This window comes from Saccoglossus kowalevskii, chromosome 19 (assembly GCF_978046115.1).
Source record: "Saccoglossus kowalevskii chromosome 19, keSacKowa6.1, whole genome shotgun sequence".
Classification (NCBI taxonomy): domain Eukaryota; kingdom Metazoa; phylum Hemichordata; class Enteropneusta; family Harrimaniidae; genus Saccoglossus; species Saccoglossus kowalevskii.
The window spans coordinates 14,596,186-14,617,796 of record NC_140659.1 but is presented as its reverse complement, the minus strand read 5'-3'; the positions used below and the strand labels follow the sequence as shown (position 1 = coordinate 14,617,796).

At 34.1% G+C, this 21,611-nt stretch overlaps 1 protein-coding gene across 1 annotated transcript; it reads left to right on the top strand.

Annotated features, from left to right (window-relative positions):
- The first annotated feature begins 547 nt into the window (after positions 1-547).
- Positions 548-19,076, top strand: LOC100369174 (methionine aminopeptidase 1-like). Its single transcript, XM_085494005.1, has 10 exons — positions 548-717; positions 3,836-3,976; positions 6,133-6,193; positions 6,960-7,051; positions 8,166-8,317; positions 10,728-10,798; positions 14,093-14,224; positions 16,680-16,823; positions 17,474-17,539; positions 18,307-19,076. Exons 1-10 carry the CDS (start codon positions 592-594, stop codon positions 18,471-18,473), a joined length of 1,152 nt encoding a protein of 383 aa, XP_085350131.1. The 5' UTR covers positions 548-591; the 3' UTR covers positions 18,474-19,076.
- The last annotated feature ends 2,535 nt before the right edge of the window (positions 19,077-21,611 follow it).

The following is a 21,611-nucleotide window of genomic DNA, read 5'->3' as shown; positions in this document are numbered from 1 at the left end:
AGTGTCCACCGTTTGCCGGACATCATGTGTGCGTCCGCCAACTCGAGTTATTCACTTCAACCCGAAATAAGCCTGGAACTAGGCTCGGGCTCACTCCCCGTCTACCACCAATAAACTAAGAAGAAAAAGATAATAACTAATCCATCGACCTATATTCGTACCCAAGAGACCTCAACGCATAACTAGTATTTATGTGTGCAAAAATTAGAGAAATAAAACTGCCAAGTGAGGGCGCTTACAATTATACGCCCATTTATATATGCTATGGCGCACACGCTGTATAAATGAATATGCCTGAAAGCAGTTCGCCAAAACGCCACCACAAGTCAAAGAACAACTAATCATTATTTTCGTATCTGATTCGTGTTGGCACAATTTTAATGATGTTACAATGGTGAGAGCAATATGCTCAGCCTGTAACCCACGCTCAAATGAGAAATTTATGCTTATATGAAATTACTAGACTTTTTCGGGAAAAATACTCAATTGTCCTATCATGTCAAACCAGCGACTTCCATTCTTGTTTCGGCTTTATAACATGAGCCCCCATAGTTCAAGATGAGAAATGTGTATAACCTCTGACCTTTTATCATGGCGGACTGCGGCGAGGAAGGTACCACGAGGATATGTGAAACAGTCGATTGTCAAAAGCCAGCAAAGTTACAGTGTCCAACTTGTATCAAACTTGGAATTCAAGGGTCTTTCTTTTGCTCACAGGTAATGCGTGAATGATTCAATTACATAATAACAAGAATTCAAAACATTGAACTCCCCGTCCCGCATCCATGCTAGTCTATAAGAGTAAGAACGCTACACAAAAATAAAAATATTTGCATTTTCTTCATTTTTACGCGTTTGATTTATCATATTACAAAGATAGGGAAAATTAAATTAAATTATGGAGTCACTGCATTATAAGCATTATAACAGCACAAAAACAGATTTCAAGATTGATAACTTTCTCTGATTTTTAATGCCCAATCTGCACCTATTTTCAAAAAACTTAGAATTCTTGATGTCCCTAAATTGTGCATATACTGTAGAATACTTTATTTTCGCTTGGAGTTTATTTTCGCTATTTTCGCTGAAGGAATGATTCCAAGAAAATAAAAACCAGCGAATATACTTCTTTTCCTATATTTCACATTCAACTCATCAAAAATCAGCGAAAATAAAATCCAGCTAAAATAAAGTATTTCACAGTATTCAATTTGTAATTTTGTATATGATATTATCCATGGTAATCTTCGACACTCTATGCAAACATACAACTTTAAGTACCGGTATATTCAGCACTGTCACAATACCAGACGATTGCACCGATGTGACTTACTTGTTCCAAAAATGAATACAACTATAGGCCAATTTTCAATCTCGTATTTAGGAACTAAATTATGGAACAGTCTGCCTGTCACATTAAGATCACAACTAAAGCATATATTCAAACAAAAACTGAAGGATTTATTATTGGCGAGATACACTACATAACTTTATTTTGTTTCTTTATTATATTCTTCGCTTTTGTAAAAACAGTATTGTCATGAAGTACTATATGGCTGCATTTTTTCTATTTACTTATTCAGTTTAGCGCCAAATATTGTATATTTATTTATGTTTAAAGGAATTTAACAAGATTAGCTTCCTAAAGCTATTTAAAATTGCTTTTACCTGTAAATATATATTTATTTTCTTCCTATTTCAGAATTGTATTTTTCACAAATAATATGGGTAATAAACCCGTATATCATATCACTGTACTCAGAGCAGATAAAATAGATAATAACATACAGTGAAAATAGCATGTTTTGTCTGTTCAAGGCATTTTCTATTGATTTTTATGACAAGGATACTGTAATAAGGTTAATTATTCACTGGGTTTTAATTTTGCTTATTTCACTGACTGAAAAATGCGCTAAATTAAAACCCAGTGAATATGTGAAATTTAGCATAGAACACATTATCTAAATGATAAAACCGTGAATTTAATCCACTGAATATGCCTGAAATGATAAATCAGCGAAATTTAAACCCAGTGAAAATTAGTCATTTTACAGTATATTACAATATCTCAAAATTTTGCTCGATGACACATAGTGATATAAAGTGATATACAGTATTTTAAAAATGATAATATTTTTAGTGGGTTTTAAACAAGGAAATGTGTTTTCATTGTGGTCTATGGAAACTGCTGCTAAAACGGCATTTTAAAAAAAATATAAATTTTTAATTTGATAATAATGAACTAAAAAGTGGTAAATAAATTACACTTATGAACCATTTCCTTTTGAATAGGAATATATACCATAGCATTCGTCTTGCTATTCTGGATTATAAAGTGATTTCAACAAAACTGTGTTTATTATTTGATCAACTAGTCCCGTTCTGCTATGTGAAATATATACATATGAAATTTGCAATCACTTTTATCACTTTGTATGGGTCAGTATAATGACTCAAATAATTTGGGTAAAGGGAGAATTAGGTAGAGGTCATTTAAATGAACTACCAAACATTATCAAAATGTGTGTTAAAGCCAGCAAAATAAATTCAAATTGGTTTAAAAAGGTTGGAACAAATCTGTAACACAATTACATCCACTGTATAAATAATGTAATTTATATAGCTTTAATTTCACAAGAAATAAATTGTATTATTCAGCGAAAATCGCTTATTGAGGTTTTAAAAGACAAAATATTGAGTCAGGGAGAAAACAATTGAATGACGGCAATAAATATAAAAAACAAAGAAAGTAGGCTCATACATACCGATTATCAATTAGGTGAAATTGTTTTGTTGACAAATAAAAGTTAAAAAATTACCTGCCAGTGTAATATTAGTTTAACATGTTTACTGGGAAGAGAAATTTGTATCGTATGTCAAAACTTACTGTATGACTTGATTCATACAAAAATTTAATTCGTGATGTACCCTATTGCTTCAACTCGATGTATCTATATTTTTTTTAAATGTTTTTTTTTATCAAAATTGTTATTTTTGATGACTTTCCTGAATGTACATTTTCATTTTCTTCAATATCTCTGAAAATTAACCGAAATTATGGAGCCAACAGACACAATTTGAGTCAATTTACAGTTAACTAAAAAAATGGGGTTATTTTTGTTCCAATCCTCTGAACGAAAGTGCATACTATAAAAGGGATTATTTTGTGAATTTGTGATCTGAAAAAATGGGAACTAGTGGTGAAAAGATAAAAGATTGCATAATATGCCCTATTGCTTCAACTCAATGTATCCTAAAATTGATATTTCTTGAGACTTGAATTAAGACTTCTCTAAATGTACATTTTCAGAAATGTATTTAGCAGGCACATATTATGGGCTTATTCTGGACAACAGCAAACAAAAAAGTAAACAATCATTTCCCATATTTATCATTGTTATTCATCTTGTGAATTATAATTATTTTACGACGTGTATACTGACAGTGAGAACATCATGACAATACCCCACTACCTGAAAGTGAATGTTGTAGACTTTGGATTATGTATGTGACATCTAAATTAAACACCTGAATAATTAATTTGAAACATTTTGGATAACATTACATTTACTAGAGGGCGACACCCGCCAATACTGTATCTACATTTTGCATAAATTGGCCGTGATTGAAGGAAAGACACAATGACTCGTGGGTAATGAGAATTACAAAAGTCATTAACAATTTCTTCTGCTGAATTGAATGCAAACCTAGGGTATTCCGGGTTGATTAAAAATTTAATAAATTTCACTAAAAATATTCGTGGCTTTCTGAAATTCAGTGTATATTAATTATAATAATTAAATTAATTAATTAATTGATTTTTTTCCCTATTCAGGAATGTTTCAAAGCGAATTGGAATGAACATAAGAAGATACATAAAAAGGAGAAAGAAAGACAGAAAGAAGGAGAAATTAATAAAAGATACAATCCATGGCCTGGTTATGTTTTTACCGGAAAGTTGAGACCTTTCCCCACAGTAAGTGTCCATTTGTGGTGGTAAATTGTGTTACTATGCTGTATGATGGGACAAAATAAATGTGCATGTTTAAAGGTATTTGATTTACTGTAAAATACTTTATTTTTTAGCTGGAATTAATTTTTGCTGAAATAACATGTTGGCTGTTCTGCATGGAGTTTATTTTTACTGAGTTTTGATTGGTTGAATGTAAAATATAGAAAAAAGGATTATATTTTCACTTATACATTCTTTTAGCGAAAATAACAAAAAATAATTCCAAGTAATAATAAAGAAGTTCACATTTTGGAGCCAACAGACAAATTTTTTTGTCAATTTTCTGTTTTGACTAAAAAATTTGGCTATTTTCGCCCCAATTTTCTGAAGGAAAGTGCAGACTATAAGAACTATTTTGTGAATTTGTGATGAAAAGTGGGAACTAGTGGTGAAAATGTTAAAGGTGTTGATGAGAGCGCCCTCTACTCCCAAGTCCCAAATAAAAATACCTCCCAGAATAAACATACCCCCTGAAAATTTCAAAAACTGTTCACATGGTGTACATTTGAGGATAGTGTTATAGCGCCCTCAAACGGACTCATTATCAGTCACTTTGTTTATTGGTCCCGGGTGCAAATCTTTCAAATCAGTTCAGCCAGCCAGGCATACTATTCGTCATAATGATTACTGTATTTTGCCATTCTGACAACCATTCATGTGATACTTGAATGTGTTTTTGTTGTGGTAATTTTTACAAAAAATACTCAGTATATTTAAAGTAATATGCATTCATTTTTTTTATTTTTTTGGTAGCAAAAAGTATATTTAAAAAAAAAGTTTTGAATAAAAACAAACTCGAAAGCATTGCTTAGTAGCAAATGATCACAGTATGGTAGCACAATCGGTCATGCTACATGTACGTTTCACAAGTGAATAACTTGCTTGTTTTCGAAGTGTTGCAATTGTTCATTATTACTCAGTAGTGATTATAATAAACTACAACAAATAAATTCGTTGAATTGTTATGAAATGCAATTAAAATTCAACTTAGTTTCACCGTAAGCAAATAATTATAGTCACATGTGAACACTTGATCCGATATGATATCCGCCATGTTTTTCTATGCACACGAGGCGTGTTTATTGACCTGATAGGTCAAGTTGCTAATTAACCAATCAAAATGCTGGATTTTGCCAATGTGTTTGAATTACCATAGTCATTTAAATATGTTAATGTGAATGCAATATGGTAAAGATTTTAAATTGCCAATGTTGTAGTGCAAACTTTTGGCTTTGATTTAAGCTGTCACTAATGCATAAATTTATACATATCACGACATGTCACGGAAAAAGCTATTGATAAAATCAAGCTATTGATATAGCTATCTTCAAAAACGTCTTAGTATACAAAATGTATAGCAGTGTTTGAAATTTGTCAAAATAGTTTACCAGACAACAGGGCAGGTAACTTGCCTGCCCTACTAATACTTTATCAGCCCTGTTTATGTTTTCAATATTTTATTTACTTTCAATCGCTCCACTATATTTCATTCAAGTAAGAAAAATCTGATTCATATTCAACTGGAACTCTCGCATATTGTGAGAGTTCAAAGTATGCATAGTGAGAGAGTTTGCTAAATCACTCATAATTCATGGATTTTGTCACGTCAGACTTCTAGGTACATAATTTTGACAACAATAAATATTTTGTGATTTTTGTAAAAAGTAATATTTTATTTATTTTCTCTAAAAATCTACCCAACCACAGGGCTAGTAATTTTTTACCAGCCCGACTGAATATTTATCCATACCGGGCATATGGACGGGCAGTAAGTTCAAACACTGTATATAAATATGTTATCAGTAATTTGTTAACATGTTTCTTGTGAGATCTTCACCGGATATCGCCAAGATTTCACCCAGCCACCTGTGTGCTCGTCATTTTCGACAGGTACACGATTTCATTTGACATGCAAAATTTCTACAAACCTGTTCAATTTTTTATTGAAAATTGTATTTTCTGGCTATAACCCTGCTTGTCACTATTTGTGATTATAAAGATTGCATACCCTCAGCTTATATGTTCTTGATGCATGAATTTCTAATGACAAGTCTGAAATAGTAGTAGTCAAGTCAAACTATACAAAATTGAGAATGACATTATCGCTTGTATTCTCTTAGACACCGAAGCGAGATGTGCCGTACCATATACCAAGACCAGACTACGCAGATAACCTTGAAGGTAATCGTATTTTGTTGATATTATAACAAATATTTATTATAGTAATACCACGCACTGTTTGTTACATTAATGCTACATTCTCATTACTTGATTGATGAAGTAGACGGACAATAACAGGGCAGTGCTTGAGGTCAAGGCAAGAGCATACTTATAAGATTCTGTGTGCCCGACTCATCAGTATTTATTGTTTTCCCGTATTTGTATGAATAGTTTAAACAACAACCCCACAATTATATGTTCAGGTTAAGAAATCATGGTCATTTTCGTCTAGAAATTCACCTATGTACTGAGATCGCATGTCAATTGCTTGCAAACACCTATGCGTGACTGAAATATGTGCATCCATGACGAGCTAACGGCACTGTCTTAATTTCTTCTCAAACTACCACACACACATACTTCAATTTCTTGATAGTCTATGGTATTATAATTGAAATAAAAGGTCGCACACTGGGCCCGGAAAAGGTTGTTCCCACACATCATTGCACACATTCCCAATCTTATAACTGCTGATTAATCAAATGTCATTTTATTCAAATTTGTTGATACTCTGCTTAATGAATCAAAAGATGTTGATTATAAACTAATACTTGGAGACTCTGGGGCCAAGCTATCTGTATTTGATGGGGAAACTAATCTGTAAGATTATACAGTACTGTACTAATTTCGTCTAAATTTTAAAGAAAACTACTTAAAGACAAGCTAACCAGAATGACTTGTGGGTCTAAAACTGTCAAGTTCTTTTCTTTGCTTTCTTTTTATTCAGGATATCCTGCAAGTGAAATGGAGATGAGAGGTAACTCACAAATCAAGCAGCTAAAGAAAGACGAAATTGAAAGTCTGAGAACTGCATGCAGGGTAAGATTATACAAATTCTGCACTACAGTTAGAAATAGAACTGATTTTGTCTCCTAAATAGTTTGAATGCCAATGTCAAATTTTATCACTTTTCGTGATCTGATTCAAGAGATGGCAGGATGGTGGCCACTTTAGTGCTAAAAATGCATCAAAATCAAGCAATCACTTATCTGTATTTTGAGTGTCATTCAAAATTTGCACATACTGGGTACCTGGAACATCATAGGTTCTTAATGCACATTACAGATTGGGTTCTAGCAACCATTTGTTTAACTTTTTGACCACCATTTTTTCCCACCAGTTTTTAGAGTAAGATTTTGCTGTTTTCTGTATTTTTCTATAATTTTTTTTTTAAATTTTGGAACAATAATCATAATCTCCTATTGGCTACCGGTCTTCGTGCATTATACATCATGTTACATATGGACATGCAATAATGAATTTAAAGCGCGGCAGTCGTCGTACAGCGTCCTGTTCGATATGGGACTCATAGCGACGTTTACAACGGGTGTAAAATACATTGTTTATTTACATGAAACTCCAACATGCACTGCGCGACGAACACCACACTTTAACCTGTTCTTCATTATGGTACCGATACCAGATCTTCAATTGTGAATGGATTTCATTAAAATTAATTCATACCTGGAACTTCATATTTAAATGATTCTCATTCTCTTGAGCCACATCTGTCTTGTCTGCACTTTGAGCAGGTTACAACTTTACACATTTGTAATATATCACATATGGACGTTAATGTCTCTGATTCAAGATGACCGACTCGTTTTCATTGTATTAAAAATGTCTAGGAAGCTTTATGACTATGTTAGAGCTGGATATGTTTTAATATACTTTGTTTAAATTTAATTTAACTAGAATATTTGCCTTATCTGCCTAATGTCTAGAATGATTTAGTTCATTACGTGATATTCACTCCTACTTGTATGTAATCTTACAAAACACAGCAATTCGTAATTCTTGTTATTGTATTCCTGTGATTGTATGTTTTGCTATGTTATTTAACCATTTTAATTCCTCTTGAGGAGTTTTTAAGCATTTTTTAAATAAATTAAAATTGTAGAATACTAAATTTCCATTTGTCTCATATTCTCAGTTGGGACGCGAGGTACTGGATATTGGAGCTAAGGCTATAGCTGTTGGCGTGACAACTGATGAGATAGATAGGATAGTGCATGAAGCTTGCATTGAAAGAAACTGTTATCCCTCTCCACTAAATTACTACAACTTTCCAAAGTCATGTTGTACGTAAGTAACAACCGTATAATTACATTTTAATCTCTATGAATGGGATTATTAAAATAAATTTTCAAAACTTGTGAAAATGTAAATGTTTTGAAATGCAGTGATATTTTCAAAGTTCACAAGCAATGCAACAACCTCGGGCCAAGCTTCAATTGAATGCAATTATTACGGATAAGCTAGAATAACACAACAAACATTACTACATATATGGGGCATTGCTAATCTGTTGCTTAATTGTCAAATCTACTGCAGAAGTGTATATGGGTGTCTGTACAGCGTGTGGATTATTTTACCAATCTTTCTATAAGTCATAACCCTTTTTTTTCACTATTCATAAATTTTAAACCCAAATACTTTTTTCAAAATTTTCAACAAAAAAAAAAACAGAAAAAAAGTTGCATCAAAGTTTTGCTGAGAAAAGTTCAAAGGCGCTTAACGGATTAAGATGCACAATCCATCGAGATATCATTCAGAGTAAAAGACCACTAAATAGTATCCTATGTAATCCAGTCATCACGCCCACTTTACAGATACCATGACGATATAGATCAATGTAATATACCGGATTCGGCTGATACCCCGCCCATCCTATACCCCGCCCATGGGCGATGTTTCAAATAGTGGGCGATGTTTTGGTCCACACATTGCCTGACTGAACCAACAAACACTTTTACAGACCCCAATTTTCCTGTCCGACATCTTGTATCGAGTACGCTATTTCAAATATGACGCTAAAATAATTCACTGTGAAGTCGAAAAGCATTAAAACTTTAATAAAACCAATGCTGTATACGAATTGTTGTTGCGTATTATGACTCGTTAAAATACATTTCACTTACGTTTATTACACTCGAATAAAGTCTACGCTTGAAAAGAATGTTATTTACGAAGTTTAAAATATCCAAGAAATGGGCGAACTAAAATGTCTCCTGCGTTTCACATGCGACATGATTATTAAAAAACACAGAGTTAAGCGGTCATGTACGTTCTATAAAGCTAACCTTATACACATAATCTTGTACTGACGTGTTTTTTGTCCAAAAAAGACGTTCCCTTTCAGTTAACCCCCAGTTATCTTTTCGCGTTCATGGTATTTGTGAGAGTTGAAAGATGTTTTGAACACATGACAAGTAACTATATTGATTTGCGTCAAGCTGGATGGCCCGAATTTAAATATCAGTGCGTGAACTCATTGCCCAATGCCGCACGTAATTCAGTTGAAATGTACGTGAATAATGCGATCGAAGTGCGCTGTCCAAAGTTTATTATATTATAGTAAAATTTAACTTGACGCATGGTATGGTTTATATTGCATGTTCACTTTATTTCGAATAAAAAAAATCACCATTGGAACATCGATGAATCACAGGTATTTAAAATATTTTCTTGACTTTCTGTAGATACCCGACTACTATCATTTTTAATGATTTAAATGCGCCCATGTTTATGTTTGTGTAATTATTACGAACGCAACGCATTATCAAGTCGGTAATATTGAAATATTCACAGACCCAATACCCCGGGTCAGTGCCCTAACAATAGTAAAAGATAAAATGAATTTTGCGTAGTTATCATGAAAGCAATACATTACAAAGTTGAAATATTCAGAGCTGGTACAATATTGTAAACAAATTTGTGTAATAAGAAAAGCAGTGCACTAAGTAAACGACGTTGATGTATTCAAAGCCAGTACAGAGTTGCATACAAGTTGCGTAATTACAGTACCGTCGGATATAATAACAATTTTACTAGATCGACGCGCAGACCACAACGAAAAAGGTTGCTAAGGTAACGCGCCAGTTCAGCGCGTGACTTGGGGTCAAACTTCGGTCAACACACACTTGATGCCAGCATCGCCGCGCAGCAAGTTTCGCAAAGTACTTGAAGTTCAATTGCGTCCCAAAATGATGTCGCTGATCACTCAGTTGTCGCAGCGTGTGTTGTGTCATTTCCATGATGCACCCCGTTTCGACTTTCACTTGCTTTTCCTTCTTAGTGCATGTTCTTGTTCACGTAAAATGCGACCTCTCACCAATGTATTAAAACACTTTGAATTTATACTTTGCATGATTATATTTGGTCAATGCGAAACATTATTTATACCATTTCTATCAACGCAGGGTTATTTTTTTAGACAAGATGGGCCTCGTAATATCTGCCAAAAGATCGACCGGGCGATCTATTGGTCCACATTTTTTTAAAAAAAATCGAATCCTCCATAAGTTCGCCCAGGGCGGGGTATCAGCCGAATCCGGTAGATATGTGATGACGAGAGAAAAGAGAACTCAATGTGAGAGGAAACAATAACTTTCGTGGTTCTATTTCCTCTAAATCAGATCTTGGCAGTCTTTGCATTTATTGTCTATTGATGGAAAATTATTTGTAAATAATGTTGTATAATTTAATTTTGTAGGTCAGTTAATGAAGTCATCTGTCATGGAATTCCAGATAAAAGACCATTGCAAGATGGTGATATAGTAAATAGTAAGTTGTACTTATGTCTCTGAAGAGGAATATATTGAAAAGCTACGTTTAGTGGGATTATATATCTTTTGTGTTTTCAGTGATTTCTCTAGCATCTGAGATTGACATTTCACTCCTTGAAATCAAGAAACATGGAGTTTGTCGTCCAAAACCATGACCAGGGACTCTTTCAATGCTGTGTAATTTTCAGTACTGTGCATTAGTCGTATAACATTATTACTTGAATTCGATAAAGTGCGCAAGAAGCCAGTATCTAGATTGTATCAACCACACTATCATAATTTTGAAGTCTAAATAAATTTATTTCATTAACAGAAATCATACATTAAAACTAACTACAATACAGTTTTATGATTGTCCACAGTAGCTTCCTTTAAAATGTGTTTAGTAAGACCCAATATTATATTGTGTCTTGTCTACCAGTTTCACGGCAAAATTGACACCTAATACTTGATGTCCCTTAAAAGGAAGCAGAGGCCTGGCTTTTGCTGCTTTGTACATGAAATTTGAGATCTATGAATGAATTCTTGCGATAAAAATAACGTGTATGTGATGCGGAATGCCCTGAATATCGGGTTGTAAAGTAGATGTCAAACGGCCCCTTTGCATGACATTATTTTGCCCCTAGGGAGCATTGATTAATGACTTCAGTAATGAACATGATGTCTCAGCCGTATCGTTTTTGTATACACGTACCTATTCTATTCCATAAACGTTGAATTGTCGTATAAAATTCAAATATTTTTTGTGTTTAGTCCCCGTCGGATGTAGTCCGAAACAGGACTTATATTTTGGGTTCCTTCTGTCCGTCCATGCGTTTGTCATGATTTCCCAGAGACGCCTAGACAGATTTTCTTCACAGCTGGTACAAAGATAAGTCATGATGGGAGACATGTGCACATCGATTTATTTTTTATTTGGTTGACCTTTGACCGACTGGCTGCCTATTTTGTTCCAAAAAACACCAAAAATCAACATTTGGACATGTCATTATCAGTTTCTGGGGCATGCATTGACCAATTTCATTCAAACTTAGTCTTTATACCTGTTTCATGCACATTTGTAGTAAAAAGATTAAATACTATCCCAATATTTAAACATAATCTGAGTATGCTTTTCATTGCTTGACAAAGTCACTAAAAACATGATGGGGACTATGTCATTGACAATGAATTGAAACTATCTACATAATTATATGCACGCAATCTGACCTTTGACCTGGATTTGACTGTGATGGTAAAGTACATCGGTGTAATTTCGGGGTTTTCTTTCCTGATTGTTGACTCTTCACGATGTGATTTGTATAATTATTGTTCCACAAGGAGAGCTCCATGCATGGACTGAGTGAATGAAAATATTATTAATATTATTACATTATGTGTTACATTACATGTATGTATTACATTTTGTGTATTTCTTAATTTTGCATATGTAATTTATTATTTGATAATAATTTTGATTGTTTGAAATGCATATTGACTGTGTCTCGGTAATAATTTGTTTTGAATGTCAATCATTGATGGTCTTCCCATGCTATTAAGTTAGGATGGTGTCGGTGCCGACGTGAGTCATACAACACAATCAGCAGAGACAGGACATTGACCTGATTCATGGGAATCAAGTTCAGTAATTTGAACAAATAATTCAACAAATACTATTTATTATACATGTATATATATTTTTATTTTTCATAGCCGAACTAAAAAAAAAAAATACAGTTGTCCCGGTGAAACAGTCAATTTCAACTATTCATTTCTTACATTTAAATGAAAAAAAATAGAAATTTGATGACCACCAGGTAATATATTAATAACCATTCTTACCAATCACTAGCTTTATTTTATTCAAACCTGTTTTCTGACAGTTGTTGGCAACTTCAGTGCTAAAAAAGATTGAAAATGTGGGTGTGGTTCTCTCGCAAAATCTTGTAGTTGATACAAACAAATATGGTTCTGTGACCCAGGTCGTGCTTTGATCAGGTGACTTTCAGCCAATCAATGATGTTGTAACAAAGGGTATTTGATGCAAATAAAAAGGTTCTCACATCATCCAATCACTGGTGTCAAATCACATAGTTTTTTTTTTTGTGCTGTGAAAGGCTTCATAATTATTAACTCCAGAAACATCGGTATATTTTGACAAAAAGGTTGAATTTGACCTCGGTACAAAAAGAAAAACTAGTCCGAGATATATTAAGGAATACGTCGATTTCTTCGCAAATTGAAAAACCAGACTCTGATCGATGATTTTCAGTACAGAAATTTCACTTTGTTCATCAGACCAACCACCAAATACATGAAATGTACACATGTATTTCGGCTACAACTAAATTTTATTTCTAAATGTCAAGATATTTTCAGGGCATATGGCCCGTTTTTACTATCACAGAGGAACTGGTTCGTGAGAATACTTTTATATTGCGTATAGATCGAGCCCAGCCACTGATCCTGACTCAATTTTTTTGACATTGTTATTTTTGGAATAAAAACAACATCAACATTTTCCTTGTTTCACTGCTCTTTTTCCAATGGAGTCAGCACTGCCCTTTTCATGTAAGTGCCTTGATAATGATTATTGAAAGGAGTGGCCCTAAATATAAACGGAACACAGTCCCGCTACATCAGCATTTTTGTGGAACACGATCAATTTACATTACACATGTATGCTAAGTTCGCATAGACTAATTTTCTTAGTCCACAGTAACATTTTCATTCCATTTCCATAAAATAAAAATATTACATTGAATTAGCTAAAATCAGAACAAGCAACAAATCACGTAAGAAGAGGACATTCAAGTTCAAGTTGCGTTCGCGAACGATATAAAGTGGCATAGAATTTAATAATAGCTAATACTTGTATCCTCAAACTGTATCATTAAAACAATCATTTTCACCGCTCTTGTGCCTGTGATTTATATTTGGGTATTTCAGTATTTGGGCGAGCGGCCGATGTTTTCAATAAGCGAGCGAGAGAAAAAGTGCGGCCATTTTAATGTCAAAAACAGAATTTCTGACATTCAGGACAAATTTGGTATTTAAATTAAATATTTTGTTTTTCAAATCAGATTAAGATTAATGATCAGTGGTGTTTCAGAACCATAGCTCTGACATGCCTTGTTCAGCTCTGTTCTGCTACAAAATGACTCTTTTCGGTGTTTTTTGTGTGTTCTTGTCATCTTAGTGACATAATTTACTCAGATTCCAGGATGGATCACTTGCTAGAAGGAAAGGGTCAACACCACAATTTGATATAAAACACCAACAATTTCCTTCTATCCAATTTTTTATCTTGTAGTTGACATCACTGTTTACCACAATGGTTACCATGGAGATTTGAATGAGACATTTTTTGTTGGAAATGTTTCAGACAAAAATAAGCAGCTTGTAAAGGTTACGCATGAGTGCTTGATGTTGGCGATTAATGAAGGTGAGTCTATTTTAGATAGTATGTCATTCTCTTTTTATAGTCTTAGGCCAGACTTTTTTTAATCCTTGTTTCACGAGTTTTTATAAGGCAATTTTTTTGAGGAGGTCAGAAAAAAAATAAAATTAGTTAATTTTTCCATTAGATTTGTGTGATTCTCAAAGAATTGTAAGTCAGATCATTGATCGAGGAGAAGAAATGAAATAAAATTTTATTCCATGTATAACCTTGTTTCTCATCTGCGCGAGACTTTGGTACTTTGATCATGATACTCCCACGAAACTGCAACTTGGATTTGTTATGCGGCGGGCGGTAAAAAAATGAAGATAAAAATAATATTTTTTTAGCATTTGTTTACGCTTACAAGTCGGCGGGCGCGAGAAATTACGCTGAAATAAAATTATATTTTTATTTCGTTTTCGGCTCCTGTTCATTCGGTGGGTTCGCGAAACGAGGGATAATAAAAGTCTGGCCTTAGTTTGCTCAGTGTGATACAGGATTTGGAGAATCCCTCCCTTCCTCTTTGAAAGTCATCAAAATAGAGGGATCTGGTCGGAAAGCAGCCACAACTAATGAGAGACTGCAGGTTGGACTATTAGGCTCACCAATTTCAAATACAGAAAATATTGTATACCACCAGCCCCAGTAACCAGTGGCATGCAGAAGTGTGTCAATAAAATTGACAAGGCAATAGTGAAACTGAACAAGAAAGATATGGTAGCAAACTGGATCATGTTAATTCAGTACAACACCTTAGTGGTGTCACTGCGAATGCTGCACTACCAGTGGAAGGTGATACTCGCTTCAATAACCCACTGTGAAGTCCATCCGGCAAAACTCCATTCCAGCCTGCAACACAAATGACCTATACCATCTGTAAGAAAGTCATGGCAAAGAAAAAGATATCGTCAGTGTACACTGAGAACAAACTTTGCAAGACTGATGAAAGACAATAGAATAAAGGATTGATTGTCAACTGCCCAGAACATGATGGACACTGCAGTGCCAACATCCAACCAGGTGCCAGTATTGGAGATGAAAGGAGTGCAATTCTGATGGGGATAGTAAAGGTCACCCTGGCATTGAAATGGCAAAACATGAACCAGTTGATCATCTGGTAGACAGTAGACACCTGTGTGGTGGACTGAACAGAAAAATGGACAATACCACCTTCTCTGTTACAACGTTTCCCAGAAAAACAAGAGGATCTCAGGAGAAACTTAAAAAAACGCTTTGCCCATGATTTGGTTGCAAGATGATGCAATACAGAACACACAAAGGCTTTCAAGCAGTATTGTGGATGTCCGCAAGTTATAAAAAATAAACTATCATTTACTGTTGGTGCCATCATCGAATGTTATATTGGGAACTGTGGAGAAATGTGCAGAAAATATTCCCATATTTGCACTGGTAGGAAACGCAATAAATGGAAGAAATCATTTTTAATGCTTGACTGAATATGTCTGTGACAGACAAAGAACTATACGGGGAATAATTTGGATGCGACAAGGTCCAAGTGCACTAGACAGAACAAAATTCATGACAAGCACACAAAAAACTGAAGCTGTGCACCATAGTTATTCAAAAGCAAATCCAAGGAGCATTGCTTGGAGTAGAAATTTTTCACCTAGAATTCATAGTGCCATTCATGATCTGAACACTGGAAGTGCAAATTCTGTACTTAAAAAAATGTGAGGCTATTGGAACCCCATTGGCCAGGAACAAAACTTTGATTAAGTCATTAAGGAGAAAACAAATTAACAATGAGAGACATGCAAACATTTATAATAAATAGAAGAACATCCAAATAGACACAGAATAAACCCATAGGTACATGGCCACTGAATAATAAACAAAAAAAAAACCCACATGTTAGTCTCACCTTTGACCCATGTGATACATGCTCTCAAACAGGGGAAACAAGTATTAAAAAAAAAAAAAAAAAAGAGTTGTTGCTTGCAAAGCATTTAAAGTGATTAGTGGCATGAGATCTGTTAGTACAAAGATGTGCCAATAATGGATTGCATGTGCACATTGATTTGATTGACCTTTGACCCCTATATTGGCTATTTCTGTCCCCCCCCCCCCAAAAACACCAAGATTCAGACATACCTTCACCGAATTCAATCAAACTTGGCATTGACATCATTCATGGTGGATTAATGATGCATGTCATTTGTTTTTTGTGATTTCAATCAAAATGGCTAACTGGTTGCCACTTTGTTGTTTTACAAGTGTTCTGCCAAGCAGGCAGAAATATTTTTAAAGACATAATGGATGTAATGTTACATGTATCTTCAGTTATTTTACATTGTTGGTGTTTGAGTTGAACCTAAAATTTATTTTCTTAGCATGTTTGTTGCTATACTTGTTGTTTTATACACAATATCCTCAGTATAAAATATGAATCCACTTTTTTTTTTTTTTAAATCTAATTAAGTCTTCTTTCATGTTACAGTGAAGCCTGGTGTTCGATACAGGGAAATGGGTAACATTATACAAAAACATGCTCATGCACATGGGTTTTCTGTGGTCAAAACATACTGTGGCCATGGCATCCATAAATTGTTTCATACTGCACCAAGTATACCTCATTATGCAAGTGAGTAAAAAGTGACATTTAATTATACTGTAGAACTGGTGTAAACCAGAAACTACATGTGTCCAAATCAATAAATATGGGACACTTGTGAGACAAGCACTGTGATGAATTGTTTCCCATATCTGTTAGGCTGAATGAATGAATGAATGAATGAATGAATGAATGAATGTACATGTAGCTATTTTATATTTTTAGCAAATAGTGTTTGTAATCTGACAAATACATTCCATATTTGCTGTATTAATGTTAGTTTTTTGAGTATTATAAGCGTTAACTAGTTTCACTTTATTTTATTATTATTATACATCTGTCACCATAATGGCATAAGTTACAGCGTGTCGTAATGAAATGATTACACGCGTAAGCGTTCTCTAATCATAAATACAAACATGGCTGCCACCAGGGTTTGACCGGACTCCACACAAAGAAGTTCGCTGATTCTGTTCTAAACTTTTTTGATTTCGGCATTCCCATGATGTATCCTTGGAATAGAAAAGATGTATAATAATAAGGTTATTACAACGATACCTCAAAGTATGAACTCAGACAGTAAGCTGCGCATTGACCTCCACTGTGCATCGTCCAGCTGTACTGTCTTTGTGCATCCTTTGAGCTATTCTCGTAATAACCTCATATTCTTATCATTTCAGAGAACAAAGCGATTGGAGTGATGAAACCTGGACATACATTTACAATAGAACCCATGATTTCAGAAGGTAAGGTATCTCAGCATACAAAACATTTATGACACGAATGTTACCATTCAATTTGATGTATAAACTATTATATGGTTTAAAAAAAAAGACACATTCCACCCTTCTTGAGATATGCATTATTCGTGAAATTGAACATAAAAACATGACAAATTAATCTCATAGTGTATTGGTGGCTTCAAAATAACATGTAGGATTTGACAAACAATATTGAGTTATCTTGATGCTTAAATGTGCGTATTCACATGTGGTGATAAATTTTGATTATCTCAATGCCCTGTCCATCTCTGAAACATCCATATTTTAACATTAAACTATAGAAAAATATAAAAAAACAACAGCTGTTCAATGTCACAGAGCATCTATGTACCAAGTTTTGTTGAAATGTAATAATTAGTACTTGAGATACTATTTTAAAAACTTAAAATTATGGAAATTGGGTAATTAAGATCCATAACTTAATCGGGTCTTCTTGAAATATCAGTGGAACAGACATATACTTATGTGCACACATACATACAGATAGGGTAACTAAATAAAATGCCTGTGTGTTTGCATACAGGAGGAAAAAAATACTAAAATAAAAAAAGATTGGTTGCTAGTCATTGGATAAACTTTTATTTTTTTTAATTTTAACGCATTATATCCGACTGCAACCAAAAATAATCATTTTTAAAAAAAATAAAAAAAACTTATTGAGAAACACACATCACAAAGGAATTCATTGAATATTCCTTTGAATCTGCTGATGACGTATCATTTCTCATCAGGTGTTTGGAAAGACTTGACATGGCCAGACAACTGGACTGCTGTTACTCAAGATGGCCGCAACTCAGCCCAGTTTGAGCATACTCTTCTTGTCACTGACACTGGCTGTGAAATTCTCACACAAAGACAAGACAATAATGGACAAGCACATTTTATGGATCAAGAGTGAAATGTGTGCTTCATGAAATGTAAAATGATATATGTTGAAATAACCATAATGGTTAGCTGAACATTCTTACTTTGCCAGTAAATATAAGTGTCAAATTATTGAGTACTAAATATCTGTTGTCATAGCTCGAATAATTTTTATCCAGTTTTTGTTATTTTTTTTTTTTGGTATGGAGGCAATTACATTCAGGGTACATCTTCCAGTTACATCTCAGACAACATCCACTTTGTTCTGTGTTGATTTAAAATGCAGTGGCATATATATATACATATGTAATGTTGACTCAATGAAATATGGCTGCCAGGTGGCCATTTCTTAAAACCATTTATTTCAATACATTATCTTCTGTATTTTGTACATATTGTTATTGTCTCTGAATACACTGGTTTTACTGGTGGCAGATAATTGTGTTACTCTATTTGATTCAAAATTGGTTGACTAGCATCTATTTTGTTTAATTTTGTCGATTAAACAAGTAGTGATATTTTTTATTTATCATATCATGTAAACTTACCGGTAGTATGTATTCAGGATTAGATGTAATTTGTATCTTTTTCTTATACATTTATCATTGACAATAAATTCTATAAATATCAATAAAAATCTGTCTTCTTTGCAACTTAACCTTATGAGACACCATCAATTTTCATTTTACCTATTTTTCTATAATTTTTTTGATCATTTTGGACCAAATGCAGGTAATTTCCTATTAGCTGCAAATCTAGATCTTAAAAAAAGTTAAAGGTCATGAATATTTATGAGTTACAAGGGGTAAAAGCTAGGAACTTCAAACTTGGCACACAGGTTTCCAAAGTAACCCCCACATGGCATGAATTTTTGGGTCGCCAAATATGTGTATGCATGCTCACAATAAAACTACCAAGTTTAGATCGCCATTGTCTTGAAAACTTTGCTGATGTTATTTTTTGTGATCCAAATACTTATATTTTAAGGTCAAAGTTCAAGATAATAGTGTCTGTGTTTCTCTGAGTGTTGATATGAATATTGGCATCTCTTCTGAGTTGCGAGTGCTATCTAGCTGGTTTTATATTATTATTCACTGAACTGATTTGATGAAGGTTAATCACGGTCAAAAAAAAATGTTCTATCACTTCGTATGTGAATACGAAATTATGAATGTTATCTGATACTAGGCACAAACTATTACATTTACATGTACCTTTCTCTGACTTGTCCCAATAAAAAGTTGTAGTTTGTATGAGCCTGGAGCAAATTGCTGTGAAGATGATACATAAACGTACCAATTACAGGTTTGTGCAGTTTAATTACATTGAGAATTTGTAGCTTCTTGAACATTGAACAGGGTCCAGAGTGCTCTTGCCAATCACTTGTCATGCAGTGATAATGCCAGCGATACACATCAATCATGAAAAAACTCCATTGCCTCATTGTTTTCCATATATTCTTATTGCATGTAAAAATTACGTCATCCTTGTCTAAACCAGTAGCAGATTACTGCTGGGTGTCCAGAACTTGCCCTCATCTCAGGTCTGTAATTGTGTAGTAAATAAATTAATACTGTTTCCGTGTATCATTTATATGTTTCATTTCCATTTTACTTTTGACTTGGATAGCTGCAAAAACGTTCTTTAGCACCAACATAGTTCTCGTCAATGAGGTATTTTCTATCTCCATATCAACTGGTTTCTGCCTTGCCAATTGATCTCGTTCAACAAAAATAACGTACGTAGAATCTCGCCGCTTGAGGGGGCTACTTATGACATGCGAATTGCTTTTTCTATCCTGGCAAAGCACATCCTGGATAGAATGGGTTAGAGATTTAATAGGTGACGTCACTGTCTCTTGACTTGACAGTGATTATGTTTTAAGTGTTGGCACTTATCGTCAGTTTGTGTCATGTCCGAGTTTTCAACAAGCACCATAACATTCCTAATGATTCTATTTATCTCGTCATCTATTAGTGTTTTGAGTTATGGTTATTTTGTTCTCTCAACACAATTTGATAACCCAAGTTCGCACACACCATGTTTTCTCCAGATCTCCTGCTTGTGCGTTACTCTGCATCTCTGCTATATTGCTAGGCAACTGTTAGTCTGGTCCCCTGAAGACGGTTGATCTTAACCGCCCTCAGCGTTGAAATTGGGACAGGGGACCAAGCAAGGGACAAGGCAACTGTGAAATTTCCCGTTGAAACTTATATACGCGTAATTTATCAAAACGTAGATCACTTAACAAATATGTGTAATGTATGGGTGCAGTAATCTTATGGGCGATGACATTATTAATTTTATGCAACTTTACTCGCTTGACAACACAAAAGAATGTGTGCTCACTGGCGTTCGGTGACGCTATTTTATTTTGTCACACTAGATTGTTTCTGTGGCCGATCTAAACAACTTATGGTGATGGAATGGGGCGTAAATAGAACGCACAGGAAGAGGTCCGTAACAGATTGTCATAAGCCGTCACTAGCCATGTCGTAATACCAAAAAAACTTTTCATCCAACCGGTGGCATGCTTTGAACGAAACGATCGATCTAGAATTTTTGTATGAAATTGTTACATACCAAAACAATTGGTAAGCATACTCAATGGTAGCTTGCTTTATCTCTAATTCTTTAACATGTTGCAATGAGTAGCTTTCAATTCTTGCAAATAGATTCTATGTTCTAATTAAGCCACTGAACAAAAAAATGTCGCCAACAGTGAATTCACGACTGAAAAAAGAAAGTTATTCACAAACAAATATGTATATCAGTCTGTCTGGTGGGGGGGGGGAATTATCCGTACTACAAATCGTTGATATTTGTTTATATTGATAAAATAAAATTTGATACTGAAATGTTCGGGGGTTTGCGCAAACAGTTTACTCTCGTGTTTTTTCGTCACAATAAATAAAATCTTAAAGTCGCCTATTTCTTAATCCGATTTTTGTGGATAAAACAAATAAAATGTCATCGAAAATTAATGTTTTTGTCCCAGAAAATGTATTAGTGTACATATAATTGTGCTTCCGTGACCCGAAAATGTGTGATTGAGGTGTATATTATACGATGGTCATTAGAAATGTGTGTTTCAACACGTTCCCTCGTTTGCATACACGGATACGAAGTGTCACTCTCATCAATACACGTACGTGAATAACATGTCGTATTA

Coding starts and splice junctions, on each gene's coding strand:
- LOC100369174 (XM_085494005.1), top strand. CDS start 592: ATGGCGGACTGCGGCGAGGAAGGTACCACGAGGATATGTGAAACAGTC. Junction 3,977..6,132: donor AGTTGAGACCTTTCCCCACA/GTAAGTGTCCAT, acceptor GTATTCTCTTAG/ACACCGAAGCGAGATGTGCC. Junction 16,824..17,473: donor AAGTATACCTCATTATGCAA/GTGAGTAAAAAG, acceptor TTATCATTTCAG/AGAACAAAGCGATTGGAGTG.